A 20,961-nucleotide genomic window follows, 5' to 3' on the forward strand; every position below is an offset into this window, starting at 1 on the left:
TGATATATTTGCAATCTCAGGGAGGAAGCAGCTACCAACCAGACATCTATGGGCAGTGAAGCTAACATTAAAAGCTGATGGAAAAATACACTTCAAAACAAACATAAACTAAGGAAGTTCAGAACCTACAAGAAACACTACAGGTGGTATCCAAAGGACAACCTCACAGAGCACAGGGAAAATAAAGTTTAAGAAAGGAGCAGATGAACAGAGGGGAGCTAGGATGAAATCCACAGTGTCCTGCCCAGTAAATCAGGAAAAACTTAATACTAAGCTCCAATATTAATAGGAGAGAAAAAAAACAATAAAATTGGACAGTAAAATAAACAAATCACATAAGTTACTATATAAAACCTAAAATATAAATGGCCTAAACACTTCAAGAAAAGACACACAGACTAGAAATTGTTTTTAAAAACAAACAAAAACAGCCAGGTGGTGGTGGCACATGCCCTTAATCCCAGCACCAGGGAGACAGAGGTAGCTGTATCTCTATGAGCTCAAAGCCAGCCTGGTTTACAAGAGCGAGCTCCAGTACAGGCTCCAAAGCTACAGTGAAATCATGTCTCAAAAAACCAAACTAAATCAAAACAAAAAAAAAACAAAAAAGAAAACAAAAACAACAACAAAAAATCAGATCTAACAGTCTGTTGAATTATGTCTTACTAGGAAAGACACTCCCAGAATGAAAGTCCAAGGTCTGACGTCAATGAAGAAGCAAATAAAACCAAAACTAAGCCAGCACAGCTATTTTATAAGATACAGTAAACTTTAAAAAAATGAACCAGATATAAACAAAAAGAACAATTGATCAAGAATAAGAATATAGAACAACTATAAAAATAAGTGCTCTGAAAGTTGGCACTTAAGATTGTCTTTTTAAAGCATCACTACTGCCCACTGTTGGGTTCTGAAAGAATAATACTGACTGACTTCAATTGCCCAATCTCATCTTTATTTACATCATCTAAACAGGAAACTAACAAAGGGCCTTCATAGTTAAGCTATGCCATAGCTCAAATTAAACAGATTATGCCACCAACATAAATGGAATACACATTTTCTTCTCAGAAGCCCAATAGAACACTCTCTAACTAGAACACATTTTATGTCACATAGAAAGACTTAGGACATATAAAAGAAGTGACATAATTTCTTGTAACTTCTCAGCTCACAGTGTACGAAAACAACAACAACAAAAATCGATACCAGATGGAACTACACAAATACTGGACACTGAGCAATGCTCTTCAATCATAAACCATTCGTTATGGAAGTCTGACCTAGGAACATTGAAATACAATTAAGGCAGCTCTAACAAGAAAATTTACAACTGTGAGTTCCAACTCTAAGAAGTAAAACCACAAATACATAGTACAGTATGGCAGCAGATTTTCAAAACAAGAGCCTTAAGAGAGGCATACATAGATCTAATAGACATGGGAAGTAGAAAAAGACAAGATCTCCTGAGTAAATTGGGAGCATGGGGACCTTGGGAGAGGGTTGAAAGAGAAGGGAGAGGCAGGGAGGGGAGCAGAGAAAAATGTAGAGCTCAATAAAAATCAATTTAAAAAAGAAAACATGGAAAAACAAAAATGAAAAAGAACAAAATCAGTAGGTCACAAGAAACAGTAATAAAGATCTGGAAATAAATTGAGAAGATAGAGACTAAATGAACAACACCTAGGACCCATCAGACATAAACTCTGTTGTTTGGACAGCAAAATTTGGAAACTGATAGCCAAACTAACCAAAAGAAATTGAGACCTTGTTATTTGGCTTCTCTAGGCTTGTCAACTATAGGCTTAATGTCCTTTGTTTATGGCTAGAGTCCACTAATGAGTGAGTACATTCCATAGAGTGTGGTATTACTGGATCCTGAGGTAAATGATTTCTAATTTCCTGAGAAACTGCTGCACTGATTTCCAAAGTGGTTGCACAAGATTGCATTCCAATGAAAAACATATATAGATCCTCTTGGAAACTGGAAGCAAACATGATTGCCAGGCAAAAGTTGGGAACATGGGGGTGGGGGAAGGGGAGAGGGGGAGAGAGAAGGGAAAAGGGAAAGACTGAAGAGTGCTTGGGGGATTGGGAGGGTGGAGATGGAGGAAGGACAGATATAGGAGCAGGGAAGAAGATATCTACATTAAGGGAGCCATTTTAGGGTTGGCAAGAGACTTGGCTCTAGAAGGGATCCTAGGTGTCCAAGGGGATGTCCCCAGCTAGGTCCTTGGGCAGCAGAGTAGAGTGTGCCTAAACTGGCCTTGCCCCACTATCACACTGATGATTATCTCGAATATCACCTTAGAGTCTTCATCTGGGGATGGATGGAGATAGAGACAAAGTCCCTCATCAGAGCAATGGACTGAGCCCCCAAGGTCCAGTTGAAGAGCAGAAGGAGGGAGAAGATGAGCGAGGAAGTCAGGACCACGAGGGGTGCATCCGCCCATTGAGACAGTGTGCCTGTTCTAATGGGAGCTCACCAAATCCAGCGGGATTGGGTCTGAATGAGCATGGGATCAATCCGGACTCTCTGAATGTGGCTGACAATGAGGGCTGACTGAGAAGCCATTGATAAAGGCACTGGGACTTGTTTCTACTGCCTGTACTGGCTTTTTGGGACCCTAGTCTATTTGGATGCAAAGCTTCCTAGGACTAGATGGGGGGGCTTGGACTTCCCACAGGGCAGGGTTCCCTGCCCTCTCATAAGGAGGGAGACGGAGGGAGGAGGGAGAGTGGGAGAGCCAGAGGGGAATGGGAGGAGGAAGAGGAAGTGTAAACTTTTTAAATGGAAAAATTTTAAAAAAAAAAAAAAAAGAAGAAAAGAAAAGAAATTGAGAGAAGACCCAACTAATAAACTGTGAGGCTATAAACAAAAGGGGTGATAGGGAAATTTCCAGGAGAAAGCAAATGGTTATTAGGGCAATATTTTGAAAACTTACATTTCAACGAGTTAGAATATCTACATGAAGTGGATAAATCATTAGCAACATATGAGACTCAACCAAGTAAATTAAGATGACGTAAACTGCTTAAACAGATCCATAAAAATGAACATGAATATGAAACAGTAGTAAGATGAAGGAAAATCCCAGGGGCAGATGGATTTATTGCCAAATTCTAATAAACCCTCAAGGGTAAGCTAACACTAATACTAGTACCCCTCAGATCATTCCAGAAAACAGAAATGGGAAGAATACTACCAAAGGCCTTCTGGGTAAGGTCATAACCATGCTAAGAAATGATACACCATTTTTTTTTCTGACGAACACAATACAAAAGATCTCAATAAAACACTTGACAACATGTTCAAGAACAAAATAAGAACTCATAGTCATTCTGAATCATTCCCCATCCATGTTCACAGAAGCCACCATAATTAAGCACAGCGAATCTTCAGGAAGACAGCAGAGGAGCAGGGGTCTGGTGTGGAAGACCGGTTTCAGCAGAAAGAGATGGGCATTAAAGACAGTAAGAGGAGAGGATGACCAAACTCAGTATCTACATGGAAGAACCTGTTCAGAAATAAATATTTTAAATCAGATTTAAAAATATCAAACCCCAAGACCAAGTTGGTTTTATACAAGGGATACAAGATTTGTTCAAAACAAATCAATAACCACATTAAAACATATAGACTTTGAAGGGTAATGAAAGATTATGTTAATATATGCTGAAGTCCAGTAGTGATTCCTCATAATAGAGCCTTGATGGAATTTTGGAATTAAAAGACTGTCTCAACATCATAAAGGCTAGATATATAAAAGACTAAGTACTAACCTTCTTCTAAATGGAGAGAAGCTAAATATATTTCCTTTAAAAGAAGTGAGACAAGTGAACCCACTCTATTTTCTTTCAATATAGTTCTCAAAGCCTTAAAGTGGTAAGACAGGGGAGAAAGTAATAAAGGGGGAACAAAATAGGATAGCAAGAAGCTGAAGTATTCTTACTTGCAGACAGTATGATTCTATTCTACAAGATCTTCAAGATTCAAAAAAGTTGTAGAAATGTGTCTTAACCTCTCTGAGGGTGGATGGGGGTGAGGAGTGGGGTAATGTGAAGGGAATTGGAGGAGAGGAAAGAGTGAGAACTTATTGGCATGTATAATGAAAAAAGATAGTTTGTTTCCTTTTTTAAAAAAAGCAAATTTTAAAAAGTTGCCTTGGTCATGTATTTCTTCAAAGCAATAGAACAGTAACTAAGACAAAAATTAAAAAAACAATAAACTTTATGAATACAAAAATAGCTTACTGAAAAAGAAATCAGCAAAAATTCCCATCTGTAATAGTTATTAAGCATTATAAAATATCTAGGAATAAATAAAATTAACTAAGGACATGAAAGACCTCTTCAGCAAAATCTTTAATACAATAAAGAAATAAAGAAGATACCTGGTCATAGGGAAATTCTCCAATGCTTACAAATTGGCAGGCTTAGTATTGTAAAAAGTCTATATTACTGAAAGGAATCTATAGGTTCAAATAAATCTATTTTTAAAATACCAATGAAGTTCTTCACAGAACTAGAAAACACAAATCTTAAATCCACACGAAGCACAAAAGAGCCTCAATAAGCAAGGCAAGTCTATGCAGAAATATCAGCAGTGGAGATCCTTATCTGCACAAACAGAAACGAAGTCATTCAAAGACTTTGATATAAGACTCATAGCTTTCGGACTGGAGAGATGGCTCAGTGGTTAAGAGCACTGGCTGCTCTTCCAGAGGTCCTGAGTTCAATTCCCAGCAACCACATGGTGGCTCACAACCATCTGTAATGAGATCTGGTGCCCTCTTTCTGGCGTGCGTGTAGACATAGAGGCAGAATGTTTTATACATAATAAATAAGTAAAATCTTTAAAAAAATGTTTATAGCTTTCAAAATGCTAAGGGAAAAATAGGTAAGCAACATCAAGATATGGGCATAAGTGAGAACTTTTCAAACAGAACTCCAGCATGGGAAATAATCCAAAAATATATAGATGAAGTTCCATAAATTAAAAAGCTTCTGCAGAGCAAAGAAAGTGGTCCCCAGGGTGAAGAGAGACCCTCCTAAAGGGGAGAAAATCCTCGCCAGGTACGCATCAGAGATGGGCATAATGCATACAATAAATAAAGAACAGTGGGATTCAAACAAAAGGAATCAAGCTGTCCAACCAATCGGTGGGAAAATGGACTGAACAGACCATTCTCAAAAGAAGAAATACAAATGGTTAACAAATATTGAAAATGATAAAAAGAAAATAAAATGTTTTAGGATTGCATCTCATCACAGTCAGAATGACTATCATAAATAAAACAAATAACTGCAAATAGTGGTGAAGATATTGAGAAAGAGGAACCTATACTCAGTGATAGGGGAGGACAAACAAGTAACGAAAGACGGCTCAGGTGTCCCTAAAAATGTACCGGATTATCATATGACCCACATATATGACCCAAGATAGATCAAAAGGGTTTTGAGTTAACATACTACAGAGACTGTTTCACATTCAAGTTTATTGCCTCATAATTGACAGTTTTCAGGATATGGAACCTATACATCTGCCAATATTTGAACAAATAAAATGGAGTATATGTACACAATAAAATTTTATGTAGCCATAAAGAGAAATGAAATTGTGACATTTTCAAGTAAATGGGTAAATGATTATGTGAAGTGATACGAGACAGATTCAGAAAGAAAACTGTGACATATTATTTCTCAGATGTTGACTCCTGATTTGAGTGGGTACTGTGAAAGGGGAGGAAGAGATCTTAGGGGAACTGCATATAAAATAATGGAAGACATGTAATAAGAAAGCAGAGGAAACCTTAACATAAGGGGAGGAAGGAGATCAAAAGGAGGGAGGTAGAGAAACGGAAGAGAATAGTAGGGATGAAGAATGAATTAAAAAGTAAAATGGGTGTGTGTGTGTGTGTGTGTGTGAAAACACCAAATTAAAACAATTACTTCCCTGTATGATAAGAGCATTTAGTCTTTGAAGAACAAAATTGAGGAAGATATCAGAAAATGGAAAGCTCTCCCATGTTCTTGGATAGGTAGGATCTACATAATAAAAATGGCAATCCTACCAAAAAGCAATCTACAGATTCAACGAAATCCCATACAAGAAAGGAACACCATCATCCCTGACATCAAGCTCTATTACAGAGCTATAGTAATGAAAGCAGCCTGGTGATGGCATAAAAACAAAGAGGTTGACTAATGAAATCAAAATGAAGATCCTGACATTAATCCAAATACCTATAAACACCTGATTTTTGAAAAAGAAGCTAAAATTATAAAATGAAAAAAGAAAGCATCTTCAACAAATGGTGCTGGCATAACTGGATGTCAACATGTAGAAGAATACAAATAGATCCATATGTGTCCCCATGCAAATGGATCAAAGACCTCAACATAAATCCAGCCATACTGACCCTCATAGAAAAGAAAGTGGGAAGTAGTTTTGAATGCATGGGCACAGGAGACCACTTCTTAAATATAACACCAGTAGCAGAGACACTAAAGGCAGCAATAAATAAATGGGACCTTCTGAAACTGAGAAGCTTCTGCAAGGTAAAGGACACAGACAATAAGACAAAATGGCAGCCTACTGAATGGTAGTAGATCTTCACCAATCATACAGATGACTGATCTCCAAAATATATAAAGAACTCAAGAAACTAAACATTATAACTCTAATTAACCCAATTAAAAAATGAGGTACTGAACTGATCAGAGAATTCTCAACAGAAGAAGTTCAAATGGCCAAAAGACACTTAAGGTCATGCTCAACCTCCTTAGCGATCAAGGAAATGCAAATCAAAACAACTTTGAGATACCATCTTACACCTGTCAGAATGGCTAAAAATCAAAAACACCAATGATAGCCTATGCTGGAGAGGATGTGGAGTAAGGGGAACACTTATCCATTGTTGGTGGGAATGCCAACTTGTGCAACCACTTTGGAAATCAGGGTGGCGGTTTCTCAGGAAACTGGGAGTCAACCTACCTCAGGATCCAGCAATTCCACTCTTGGGAATGTACCCAAGAGATGCCCAATCATACTACAAAAGCATTTGTTCAACAATGTTCATAGCAGCATTATTTGTAATAGCTAGAACCTGGAAACAACCTAGATGCCCCTCAATAGAAGAATGGAAAAAGAAGGTGTGGCACATATACACTTTAGAGTGCTACTCAGCGGTAAAAAACAATGACATCTTGAATTTTGCATGCAAATGGATGTAAATAGAAAACACTTTACTGAGATAACCCAGACCCAAAAAATGAATATGGTATGCACTCACTCATAAGTGGATTCTAGCCATAAACAAAGGACATTGAGCCTATAATTCGTGATCCTAGAGAAGCTAAATAAGAAGGTGAACCCAAAGAAAAACATATATTTATCCTCCTGGATATTGGAAATAGATAAGATCACTGGGCAAAAGTTGGGAGCATGGGGGTGAGGTGGGGGGAAAGGGAGATAGGGAGAGGGAAGAGAGAGGGGAGGATTGGGGAGAGCTTGGGGGAACGGGATGGTTGAGATGGAAGAAGGGTGGATATGGGAGCAGGGAAGAAGATATTTTAATTAAGGGAGACATTTCAGGGTTGGCAAGAGACTTGGCTCTAGAGGGATTCCCAGGTGTCCAAGGAGATGTCCCCAGCTAGGTCCTGGGGCAGCAGAAGAGAGGGAGCCTGAACTGGCTTTATCTCGTAGCCACACTGATGAATATCTTGCATATCACCATAGAACCTTCATCCGGCAATGGATGGAAATAGAGACAGAGAGCCACATTGGAGCACTGGACTGAGCTCCCAAGGTCCAGATGAAGAGCAGAATGAGGGAGAACATGAGCAAGGAAGTCAGGACCATGAGGGGTGCGTCCACCCACAGAGACGGTGGGACTGATCTAATGGGAGCTCACCAAGGCCAGCTGGACTGGGTCTGAACGAGCATGTGATCAAACCAGACTCTGAATGTGGCTGACAATGAGGGCTGACTGAGAAGCCAATGATAATGGCACTGGGTTTTGATTCTACTGCATGTACTGGCTTTTTGGGAGCCTAGTCTGTTTGGATGCACACCTTCCTAGACCTGGATGAAGTGGGGATGTCCTTGGACTTCCCACAGGGCAGGGCAACCTAATTTCTCTTAGGACTAGAGAGGGAGGGGGACTAGAGTGGGGGAAGTGGGAAGGAAATGGGAGGAGGGGAGGAGGCGGAAATTTTTAATAAATAAATAAATTTTAAGAAATTATTAATAATTGTATGTATTGAGCCTTCAGGGGGAAACATAAAAGGGAGAAAAATGACCCAAGAATGGTTGTAAAGCATCCTGTGTTGGCAGAACACTTTCCTCATTGCCCATGGACTTAGGACAGAGCCGGAAGTGATGACATAGGAGCCAATTCCAAAGGATCCCACAGAGGCCAAGGGTCTAGCCTGACAAGGGACCAATGAGTGCGGGGGTCAAATGACAAACTCACAGACACACACCCAGGACCTGAGGCTAGGACAGAGGAAGGAAACCAGGTGTCTGCCAAGCTTAGAAGAGAAACATACAATAACCTGGATCCCATTTTACAAGCAATAAAAGGCCGTGAAATGAGACGATTTTATTATCTTTAATAATATCCTGCTTTACTCTTAGCTTTTTTTTTCCTAGGGAGTTGCAGCAAGGGCAACATGATTTCATTTTCTTGTTCAAATCTTGGTCTCTGCTTTTGTATTTCACTAGGCAAATTCTTCATCCAAATATGCTTCAGATACTAAAACACGAGCTGATCGTTTGAGTCTCGTGGAAAATGATTAAAATGAGACTGAGAAGACAGTTACTCATCTGTTAGTAATAACCAGTCTGGAAAGCACTAATACCCACCTGTAACTGCTTGTTTTGTGCCGCACTGGGTAAGAGAAACAGGAAGGTAAACAATGGAGCAAGAACAGGCTTCATTATTTTTATCATTGGGATCTTTTTCCCATTTTAGTACGGAGATTTTCATATCAAATGAGCAGGAATTAAGAGGAGTCAATAAATTCAACACAACATATCCGAGCTTTCGTCCCCAGGCCACACAGCTGAAGACAGCGGTGGGTGACACATAGCTCTGCCCCATAGTCACTTGGTGAAGGTCACGGGGTAACACAGCCGGGCCTTGCCTCCTGGAAGACTGTTCTACACACAGAATAGCTGACAGGCCCAATAGTCTGTTTCTCAGTAACTATGCAGACTAGTTCTTATCACATCTCACACCTTGACTCTTCAGCCCTTCTGCTGCAATTAGAAGGCAATATTCTAAGGATTTTAGCTTCTTTTTTTTCTAGATCACATTATTTTTCTTTCCATGTATTCACATAACCATCAGCTCTTCTTCCTTTTTGCTGCTCACATATGATATTGTATATATAGGACAATATTTCAAGATAGCCTACCAGCCCAGAACACAGACACTCAGAAATGTTGTAAATACATAATTTAGTTTACAAGAAATGAGTATGCAAAAATGACCACTAAATTAGGATGTTTGTGCCTGATAGTGCCTTTCTGTGTGTTTACGGTTTGAGTGTGAAATGCATCTTTTAAACTAATGTATTGAAGATTTTTTTTCCCCAATCCACGTTCAGAGTAAAGATTAGATCATTACTGGTGACCCAGTCCACAGACAGAATAATGGCCTTGTGGTGTTACTGGGAGGTGAACATCAAGGGATGAGGCCATGTTGCAGGCACGTGCTTCAGAGGCTGCCAGTGTCCAAATCACTCGCCTTTCCTCTGCTTTCTGGCTACCTTTCTGGCTACCCCATGATGATCTTCTGTGATGTTCTGTGTCATTATTGGCCCCAGAATAAAACCCAGTGATGGTGGACCAACAGTCCTGAGACTGTGGGCACAACCACATCCTTCCTCTTCTAAGTCATTTTAATCAGGTGTGATAGTAGTTACCAAAAGTGACTGACTAGCACAACATGCCCATCTTAAAGTTGCTTCTGAGGGATGTAAGCCTGATCATTTCATTAAAAACAGTGAATATCAAATGTTGGTATCCTGAGGAGAATGTGACAATTGCCAGTGTGGCAGCATTAGGCATTCGGAGCTGTAAAAGGGGCAAAGACTGACAGGGTTCGAGTCCAGAAACCTTTCACCAATACGCTGAGGGTACAGACCAAGTCCCATCTCCTGCCCACCTATACAGCAAAACCATAAAGTGTTTAAGTAGAGAAGCATTCGAGAAAGTTAGCTGTGCCTTCCTATTGTAGAAGTTTCGCCCACAACACCCCTTCCAACGATACTCTGGTCATGTATCAACACAGCATGGACATACTGTGTCACAGGGAAGCCCATTCAATCATTTTTAAAAGTATTTATGTTTTTAGTTTATGTGTATTTTACCCACATGTGTATCATACCATGTGTGTGCCTGGTTTCTACTGAGGCCAGAAGAGGGAGCTAGATCCCCTGAAACTAGCTGGGCAGTTTTGGCCTCCACGTGGGTGCTGAGAAGTGAACCTATATCCTTTGCAAGAGCAGCAAGTGTTTTTGACCACTAAGCCATCTCTTCAGGCCATAAAACACTCTTTTTAAAATTTTTTCTATTATTGTTTATACATTTATTCAGCGTGTGATATTCTTTTTATTTTATTTAAAAAAAACAAGCTATATTTTTTCATTTTACATACCAATCCCAGTTCCCACTCCCTCCCCTCCTTCCATTCCCTTCACTTATCCCCCCACCCTACCCCCATCCACTCCTCAGAGAGGGTAAGGTACATTGCTTTGGGGAAGGTCTAAGGCTGTCCCTTCTATATCTAGGCTGAGCAAGGTATCCATCCAGAAAGAATAGATTCCCAAAAAGCCAGGACAAGCAGTAGAGATAAGTCCTTCTGTCTCTGCCACACTTTAAAAATATCAAAATTTTACATAATTTTTTATCTTAAAACTTTTCACACAATACATTTTATAATATTCTTTTCCCTCCTCCAACTCTTCCTAGGCCCTCAACACCTCCCTACCCATCCAACTTCAGATTCATATCCCAACTCAAAAAAAAGGAAAACTTTTAAAGTTTTGATTTTACTAAATGTTTCTCTGTGCCTTCAATTTGTTCAGTCTTCTTCATTTCTCTAACCAGCGTTTATAGAACCACTATATATTTCCATAATCATAAAACACACCCACTCTCTATTCATCTGGAGAGAAACCCACGGTTAAAAACCCGAATGCAACACTCACTCTCCTTTGCTCCTGTCCCCTCGGTCCTCCGCGGTCTCCGAGCTGCTCACCTGAATCACGCCTCCCAGGAAGGAAACTGCCGCTGCCACCCCGATTCTCTGCAGCTCAAAGTCGGATAAGCCCAGCACGCTGGAGTTGCTCTGTGTGGTAAGATTCCGGCTGCTCTGGGGAACCAGCCTTTCCACAGCATTGGCTGATATCAAGGATGTCAAGGCAAAGGTACCTGAAAGTGCGAAGGGTTTGGAAAACGTCCATGTAAGCATTCAAAAGCTATTCAGTTGTTTCATGAATATTGAAAAGCCAACAAGAGCTATTAGAAACAACTCTACTCCAGTGCACCCCATTTCTCTGCCTTTCCTTCCACGCCACTCCATGAAAGAAACAGTACATCTGATTTACTGTGATGTCCACTGAGCCTTTGTGTCCTTCTGAGTCACACGCTTTCCTAACTCTCTCAATAGAGAATATCTAAGATGCAGGATGGTGGCCTAGGTTTATACCCAACCCTTCAATATATATATAAAAAAAATGCCCCCTTAAGTACATCACCCTAGGTCTAACTCACCTCACCCACTAAGTGATGTCTGTACCCGGACTTTAGGGTGTGAAGAGAACAAGAGAAGGAAAGCTCAAAGACCTTGATGGATAACTACACACCTGCTGTCCAAAACGTAAGGTCCTCTGATCTACCAAAACAAGCTCTTGTCTTCCAAGATGGCCCTCAAATTCCATAGTCACAACTAGGGAATCCAGTTGTCATACTATCTGTTTTCTACCTCCAATGAGTTCATAATTGAGTACACTTTTTCTTTTCCTGAACAAAATGCCAGGGCCCATAAATTAATCATGAAAATTCAAATTGCTAAATAAACTAGCACATTCAACATCTTTATACTTTGGCTTCAGCAATTGTTTTTCAAAGACATATGAACTCAGAGCAACTGCACTTTCTTCCACTGGGCCTGCACAGGAACGAGCCTGTTAATGGCCAACCACAGATGGTTGGGGGGCTCAAGAGGCTTTGATGCCCTCCTATTTCGCTAGTGAACATTGATGAACTATGGGAGTTGGGGAGTCAGTGCCATCATCAACCATTGGTGAACCCCCTATGCTCCAACAGACAATTCCAAGCTCACACGGTTGGTTCCAATTATACATGTTGCGTCTTAAAGCAAAAACATGAATCTGGAAAAAAGATTCGCAAAGAGAGTATTGATAGGGAATAAAAGGAGACAATGAAAGGTGGAAGGGCAAGGAGGGATCACATTGTTTACGTGGATGAAAACGTCAAGGAACAAATTTAATTTTTAAAATGATTCTTACAATGTCTTATCTTTAGTAATTTGGTATTGCATTCCAAACACCTTACAGGGAGGCTAAAATTCATGATAAGTTGCTTGTCTTTCACAAAAGTATGTTGGACCCTTAAAAAAGTTTCAGGAAACATAAGTCTCCCACCTACACTAAAATATGATTAAATAAAAGAGAAATATGATTTGTATGTTAAATACTGTGGGTATCTTTAAAGAATCAATGACCCTTATAGTCAAGATCACAGGAATGTCCCAAAAGTCATTTTCTGGTTCCCCTGTCATTTACATTAGGATGGAAAGCATAACCTGTTTATTACCAGTGCTGATGACTAATATTAACTAGCTTTCAACCAAAGTAGCAAGGGCTGGCAGGCTCTGAGAAGTACAAATTTAAAACCAGGATGCCACCCACATTTACGGTACAGTAGAATGCCTGGGAAGTCTACAAAGGATGTTTTTTTTAAACATCTGTAGCTGTTAATAACACACCAAATAACTTTTTAGTTACAGAGTATAAATAAATGGTAATTTTGAAACTATGCAACCAGTAGAATACTTCAGCAAGCACTTATGAAATGCAATGGTTTATGCAATTATACTTTTCAGTATTATTAAATTATGTATCTTTTTAATTTGTTGTTTTGATACAGGAGTTCACTCTGTGATCCAGACCAACCTAGAACTCACTATGTACCTTAAGCAGGGCTTGAATCTGTGGCATTTCTTAGAATTCCACAGAAGCCTCCCAAGTGCTGGGATGATGAAGGCTAACTACCACACATGACGCTGACTGCTAGACTAATTATGGTCTATTGGGAAATCCTGTTTCACCTTTTCCTTTTATCTTGTGTCAAAAAGAAGAAATGTCTGTGGAGTCAGTTCTAAAACCCTTTGCTCTTCCTTGCTACAGACATACTTAAACGCTCTGTGACATAATTAGAAGGGAGAACAACTGAAAAACAATAAATTATCTGTAGTTCCAGCATCCCAGAAGCTGAGTTAGGGGGATCATTAGTGAAAACCCTGGTTTAAATAATAAACAAGTAAAAACTGAAGAAAATTATTAATTCATTCTGTGGTTTTCTCCTTTTTATCTACCTGGAAGAAAACTCTAATTCAATGAGTATTCTAAAACATTTTGAAAAGGGAATAAAAAAGAGAGTTTGGGTTCCAGACTTGACCCATCTGAGCTATAAGCTGTATGTCTGTGACTTTAATCTGTGTTGTCATAAGAAACTTTCTGAGTTTTTTTCCTAGTTCACCTAAAATGTATATATAATTTAAATTAATGTTCACCTAAAAGGTTGTGTTAAGACAAGAACATGTAAACAAACCTCTTGAAGTATACATATTGCTCTGATATATATATATACACAAATAGACGTATGTGCATGTATATACATGCATACATATGTACTAAATATGTATTTTGTATATAGTTGTATGCCTCATAAAAGTAGAGATACATTTCAAGAATTCACTGTGGCCAGTTTCACTGCTGTGGGTATATCATAACGCACTACCCAGACCACTTCACCATAATGCTAAATGTGATGTGATATGACGAGAAGTTTTATGCGATATGCCATTTTCATTGGCCGAAATATGTCATTATGTATAGATGTGTGCGTGTGCAAGCACATGTGTGTAAAACTTTTTGTGAAAATGCCAATTCTAATCCAGCATGTCTGAAGTGGACACCCGTATTTCTGCTTCTCTAACTAGCTTCTCAGAATATTGTTGCGCAGAGGACTTCTCAGGTGGCAAGTCTGAAATGACCCCCAACTTTTGCTCTCTCACTCATAGAAAAGGTTAGTGATATAAAACCAAATTTATACAAGTACAAATCATTTTATGAAAAAAGCATATATGTCAGTGTGATAATAAAAAATATGGCCTCCCAAGATTTCTATCCTAATCTTCAGAATCCAGAAAGATGTATGATCTCCATGGCAAGAAATAATAAATGCAGCAGGCGAAATTAAGTTTACTACTCGGCTGGTCTTAAAAATACAATTATCTGGGACTGTCTGGAGACAGCTGGCGAAATCACAACTTCTTGTAACTACAGAAGACAGAAGCAAGAGAGCAGAGCTGGGAGATCTGAAGATGATGCCACGGAAAGGCCAGGAGCTCCAGGAACGCAGGATGCTGCTAGAAGACGGAGAAGTCGGGGAAATGAGCTGAAGCCGGCAGAAAAAAGCGCGGCCTCACTGACTGCTCATTTTGGGTCTGGAAGACCTAGTCAGAGCACAGACCTCCAGAACTGTGGACTTCCTTTGCTCCAAACCACTAATCTCATGATAATCTGTGACAACAGGGAACCAATACAATCAATAACAACTGGCCGCAGAAGACAGGCTGTAAGTGTTGCACCCAGAGTCTGAGATCCCACACAAAATGAATGGCCATGTTTGCAGATATTTTCTGCTAAAATACATTTTGTTTTTAGCTGAATACTTAAGATTAAGGTGTCTTTTTATAATAGGAAAACCCAATAAATGCTGCATTAATATAAGCAAGTGTTAAGTTAAACACAATATACTAATCGTGGAGCTCTTGCTATTATAAGAAATGAGGGAGTCATATTATTTAAAAAGTAACAAACAGAGTTACAAAACTGTGCTCAGGGCCATGCAGGTGATAACAATTGAGGCTTAGGTGCAGCTCACACAGAAATGCAGCCAATTCAGTCATCAGAATAATCATGACCAACCCCCCCCCCATCCCGGTGTTCATTCTTGTGTTGTTCAGAAGTGCAGAGTGAGGTAGGATAAGATACACCAATTAAGTCAGGCAGTGGTGGTGCACGTCTTTAATCTCAGCACTCAGAAGGCAGAGGCAGGTGGATCTCTGAGTTCAAGACCAGCCTGTTCTACAGAGTGAGTTTCAAGACATCCAGGAACACACACACAGTAACCTTACCTTTAAAAAAAAAAGATACTAGAACCAAAGAAATACATCCAAAATATTTTTCAATATTTGAGAAACTGTTTTCTTGCAAATTTTTACATTTTCTTATTCCATTGTAAATTCAGCAATACTTCTATTTTCAGGTTCTTTCATAACACAGGAATATGGCACTCAATCATAGTGTGTATCTGATAAATAAACATACCTCACATATATAAGTAGGGTAGAAGGGCTTTGGAAGGGTAATTAGGAGTTTATAATCACCCTAAGTCCCTTTTGTTAGCTATATGAGAACATATAACTAAACATAGACAGTGATTCTTACCTGTAGCAACATGGCGTCCCATTCCAAATATGGCATAAATGATGGCTGGAAACAGAGATCCATATAAACCAAACACAGGGTGCACAGATGAGAGAATAGCGAAGGAGAGCCCTGTGGAGAAGGCCAGAGTAGTTAGGACCCTCGTGTCCCCAGGATACAGCACACAATAAAACAGGAACTGATGGGACTTAAGTCCGAATGAGTACTTTCATTATTCTACTCATCAGCAAAATGAGTACTAGCAGTATTATCCTAAGCAAGGGGAGATTGCTCATCCATTCGTGTGCATATTTCAGTTCTCAAAACCATGTGCTTTTCGCGCTACTGCTTTTTCTCTTGACTGCAGAGGGAAACGGCAATTTGGAGAACCTTCTCAGGGAAAATTTCCATGATAATGTTGAAGTCAGGCATCTCTAGGCACACTCGGATTTTAGAAGCATCTTCACATGTCATTTTATTTGTGCAATAGTGCCGGTGGAGTAGGCAGGAGCCGGAGTTTTACCACTGGATTAAGAGAAGTCTGAAGCAGATAACCTAAAGCTAGCAGGGTGCTACCTGGCGGACAAACTATGGGTGAGTAGAGCAACAGGGCTGAGAGCAACCTGTCCACTTTCCACTGGCTGAGCTCTAGACTGTACACCAACTGTAGGTTTCACAGTGACAAAAACTCGACTTTGTTTATGTAAGGTGTGTACATAACGAATAACTCACAATCACTTGTCTTTAGTTTTCATGGGTACAACTGTCTACACAGTCTGTATGTTACATCTACATACCATTGATGGTTTTAATGATATTAACACAAATTCACTAAGATTTCCTGTCTGCAGCTGTTCTTGGCATCAGATCCTACCATGGAAGATTCTGAGAGTCCATTTGAGTTTAATGTTGAGCATTAAATTGGACAATAACGATTATGTCCTGATTAAAATATGTGGAAGTTCTACCAACGCTTCCTTTATAAAGCTTGTTTATTGGTAATGGGATTTCTAAGTCTGATGAAAATAAATGAAAATTTATTACAGAAGAGCTGGCAGCAGAAAGGACACTGGTATTTCATAGAACACAGTGGGGTGGGGTACCATCACACTGGTGGGAAGGAGTGCATTCAGGTGCAGTTCTGGAAGCCAGGTTGGCATTAGAAAGCTAAATGCCCCCACCTGTATCAACCAGCCCGTCTCAGTAGCTTCCGCACAAATGACTTTGTAAGAAGCACGGTGTTTATCCCATGGAGGACTCGCAAGCAACGACCACTCGTTATTTTCAGAATGTTTTAGTCATCCACTTCACCAGAGCCGGAGAAGCAGTGGGTGGCACAGTGTTTGCCTAGGATGGCTCTGAGTTCACTCTCTGTGGGAGTGGGGAGTGGCTAGATAATAAAAGAATAAAATAATGTGGCCATGTAAACCAGGTCACCCTAATCTCTTAAATTAGTAGAGGTATGAAGGGGAAGGGCACAAGGCATGATTACCAGAAACACTTCAGTACCTCCCGTGAAATCAAAGGGATGCTAGAGCCTGTGGTCCGGCTGACAGGCTCTCAGTGTAAACCATTTGGGCCTGATTTTCATTAAATCTGCAATGAGCAAATGTGAGCATCAAGCTAGAGCAGTCAGTTACCTCTCCCGCCTTCTGGATAATCAACCCTTGATTAAAAGCCTAATTAGAAGAACATTCATCTCTCTTTAGTTTAACCCAAATAAAACACATAACAAAAATAGTTGGGAGAGTTCGTTTCAGAGCTGGAAGGGTGGTTCAGTGGTTGAGAGCACTGACTGTTCTTACAGAGAATCCAAGGTTCATTTCCACCACCCACACTGGGCAGCTCACAAATTCCAATAACTCTAGCTCCAAGGAATTTGAGGCCCTCTTCTGGCTTCTATGGGCACAACACATATATGCACATACACACACACAGAGATGCAGACACGGAATTTAAAAACAAAATCTTTTTTTTTACAAAAAAATGTTTCTCCGTACCTCACATTTGTATGAACTTAAGAAGAGAATAATCATAGAAAATGTGTCTCAAAATAGTGCAAGGTTATTTGCTTCCTTGTGTTCTACTCTGCCTCGTTGTTTGTGAAAGCTCGTTCGTTGGACAAGGCAATGTCTCTGTTTCCTCCTATTGAATGCTGAGATAAGAGGCACGCACGGCTGTGCCCAGTTTAAGACATTTTTAAAAGATCATAAATCTATAAAATAAATATAAAATGTCATTCATTTTTGTTGGCATTATTCTTCTTATAGAAGAATAACCCTGAAGTGTCAGAAGTGATGTACACATTTCCTTTATAATATAAGACTCTTACACTTTAAATAAACCTTTGTCTTATTAATGTAGCAGTGAGAAACAACCAGGTTAAAGAATAAACTAATTTGATTATATGATACTTTGGTACTTCAATTATGATTTTTATAAGAATTACAAAGCCCAATAGCCATCCTCCTCACAAATGTACTTTTATAGAGGAGAGACAGTCAGATAAATTTTTCTGATTAATTTATTATTGTTTCATAATATAAGCTAGATGACTTTTGTCACACATTTATATTCATAGAAGCTTAAATGTTCCAAAAAATAAGGAAGCTATCAACTAATCAGAGATATTTTCTTCATTTTTCTTTGTTTTTCAAGACAAGGTTTCTCTGTAGCTTTGGAGCCTCTCCTGGAACTAGCTCTTGTAGACCAGGCTGGCCTCAAACTCACAGAGATCAGCCTGCCTCTGCCTCCCAAGTGGTGTGCCACCACCGCCAGGAAATTAGAGATTTTTCAAATTCACAACATGTTATCCTTTCTTTGCATTTATAGAAATGATATTCACTGCAGATAAGAGCAGAGCTGCAAGTCCATAATGCCATCACTTAGGGAAATATTGTTGCTGATGCCTACAGATACTCTATACTACTTAATCTTTGGTAAGAGTAAAAGTAACACTGATGAAAGTATTAAGATATGGAAACAAAGAAATTCAAAAGGGTGATGGGAAAGAAAAGAAAGGGAATGATACTCAGAGAGGCAGATAGACAGATAGGTTGATAGTACACAGGTATACTTTGGGTGGATGAAAGTATAAACAGATGATGATGAAGAGAGATAACAGGCAAACAGACAGATTAGATAGATAGATAGATAGATAGATAGATAGATAGATAGATAGATAGATAGATAGATGACAGATGGATAGACAGATTGATGGTAATATTGTAAATCAGTTTTCTCTAAGATAAAAAAAAATCCAATTTGAAGAGATCATTGAGAATCAGGCTGCTCTAATGGAAGACAAAACGTTCCTGTAGGGAAGCTCATTAAAAATCAGTTCAAAAATCAATAGTCCCTGAAACTGACCAGATTCACTAGCCCCCCCCCCCCCTCAACTTATATGAGCAGTAAGGACTGCTGAGAGACATGTTCAGACCAGCCAAGCTGTCTAGAAAGGGCTCAGAGCAGTCGGGTTGCCTGAGAAAAATCTCTCCAACCTGTAACACTGCTGGCAAGTATCGCAGTGCACTCCGAATCTCCAGCTACCATGAGCTGTCACTCATACTGGGATACTCTTTCGGTGAGGCTGCTATCTTTGATCATGTCTGCTCCTGTAGTAAATCGCCCCTATCCATATTCCTGTAAATAACTACATTGAAACTCATCGGTTAAGCAAGGTGAACTGGAGTTTGATTTGTCATATTTTCTCCTTTTGAAGTGAGTAGACATTGGTGACATCTCCCCAGGAAGAGTGTCACACGACAGATAAATAATAGATGATAGATAGATAGACAGACAGACAGAACTTAAAGACAGTGATATTCTAATTCTGGTTATTTTTAAATCTCAAAAACCATATTTGGCAATGTGAAATACATGAAATCATATAAGTTTGATGCAAATGGTTTCTAGAAGGCCTTGAAATATGCAATTCTTTTTTTGTTTAGTTTATTATTTTTGTTTTGTTTTGTTTTTTGAAACAAGGTTTCTCTGTGTAGCTTTGGAGGCTGTTTGTCCTGGAACTCACTCTGTAGACCAGGCTAGCCTCGAACTCACAGAGATCCACCTGCTTCTGCCTCCCCAGTGCTGGTATCAAAGAAAGGCATGCGCCACCACCTCCTGGCCAAATATGCAATTCTTATGGAGGAATGTTTTGTAAGTATAGCAATGGTCCATAGAAGGGCAGAAAATACTCCAGTACTAGAGTCTAGTGTTAACTCTCAGGAGGTAAGCCTTGGGAACCAGGCCAGCCTTTGGAGAAGACCTGAGGTTCAGTGGGAAGCTATCAGCCTGCCTTCCTCTCCACCCCAGCATGCACTGACTGCCCTTGCCTGCTGGCCCAGAAGGACCTGAGAACTGGCAGGTAACCCAGTCTCTGCTTCTGCTTTTACGATAACCTTTGGCTGGGGTGACCACAAAGTGACTCAGTCTCTATGAGTAAGGAGAACAAGAACTCAGATAGAAAGTGATTTCTATGTGCAGGAGCCGCACTTTGACTTCAGTTTCAGGGCCGTTCACTTGACACCAGCATAAAGAAGGAAAGGCTGCCTCCAGTAACTGAGAGCGATTCAGGACCGTGACAGGTACTAGGGTGACATTGGTAAAGCCAGTCTATTAGAGGCGCTACATTGTGAGATCTGTAGATGTTCGTTTAGTGACTCCACCTCACAATTGCAAGGTCAAGCATCTAGAACTCAGAAGAACAGCTTTGCTCCCCTCTGGTATTACAGTGCATTTGATGGGTCTTTGTATTTGGTTCTAATAAAAAACTACAACCCCCAATACAGCTAAAACAGCTCAGTCCCAATAGAATGCACTGCCCCAACTGCCGATCCTTATAACAGCATGGTTAGGTATCATGATGGGTTGACTTTTGTCCCTCATATAAGTAAGTCCTAACCTTCAACTTCTCAGAATATTGGAGAAATATTGAGACTATGACCACTACAGACACTTACTTTAAATAAAGTTTTATTGTAATGTGGATATGGGCTAACTCACTTTGAATGGTCTCACTTCAGTGAAGACTTGTACAGAACAAGAGAAGTACACCCAAACACCAGGAGAAGGTGGAAGTAGAAACTGGATATTCTTTCTTTTTGCCAAAAAAAATAATAATTACTAAGGACTGCGGCAAAACACCAGAAGGAGAGAATCATAGTATCTATTCTTCTTCATGCTTTCAGAAGGATTTAATCCTACTAACAC

The 20,961-nt window shown here is 39.7% G+C and overlaps 1 protein-coding gene across 6 annotated transcripts in view; it reads right to left on the reverse strand.

Moving 5' to 3' along the window:
• The window catches only part of Slc26a7 (solute carrier family 26 member 7), a 112,193-nt gene that overhangs the window by 73,741 nt on the left and 17,491 nt on the right, over window positions 1-20,961 (reverse strand). For all 6 annotated transcript variants that reach the window (XM_038347318.1, XM_038347320.1, XM_042055968.1 and 3 more), the window contains exons 3-4: window positions 15,772-15,882; window positions 11,271-11,443 (exon numbers count right to left, since the gene is read on the reverse strand). In XM_038347318.1, the coding sequence (XP_038203246.1) occupies window positions 11,271-11,443; window positions 15,772-15,882 (284 nt within the window). The remainder of the gene's footprint in view (window positions 1-11,270; window positions 11,444-15,771; window positions 15,883-20,961) is intronic.

This window comes from Arvicola amphibius, chromosome 11 (genome assembly GCF_903992535.2).
Source record: "Arvicola amphibius chromosome 11, mArvAmp1.2, whole genome shotgun sequence".
Classification (NCBI taxonomy): domain Eukaryota; kingdom Metazoa; phylum Chordata; class Mammalia; order Rodentia; family Cricetidae; genus Arvicola; species Arvicola amphibius.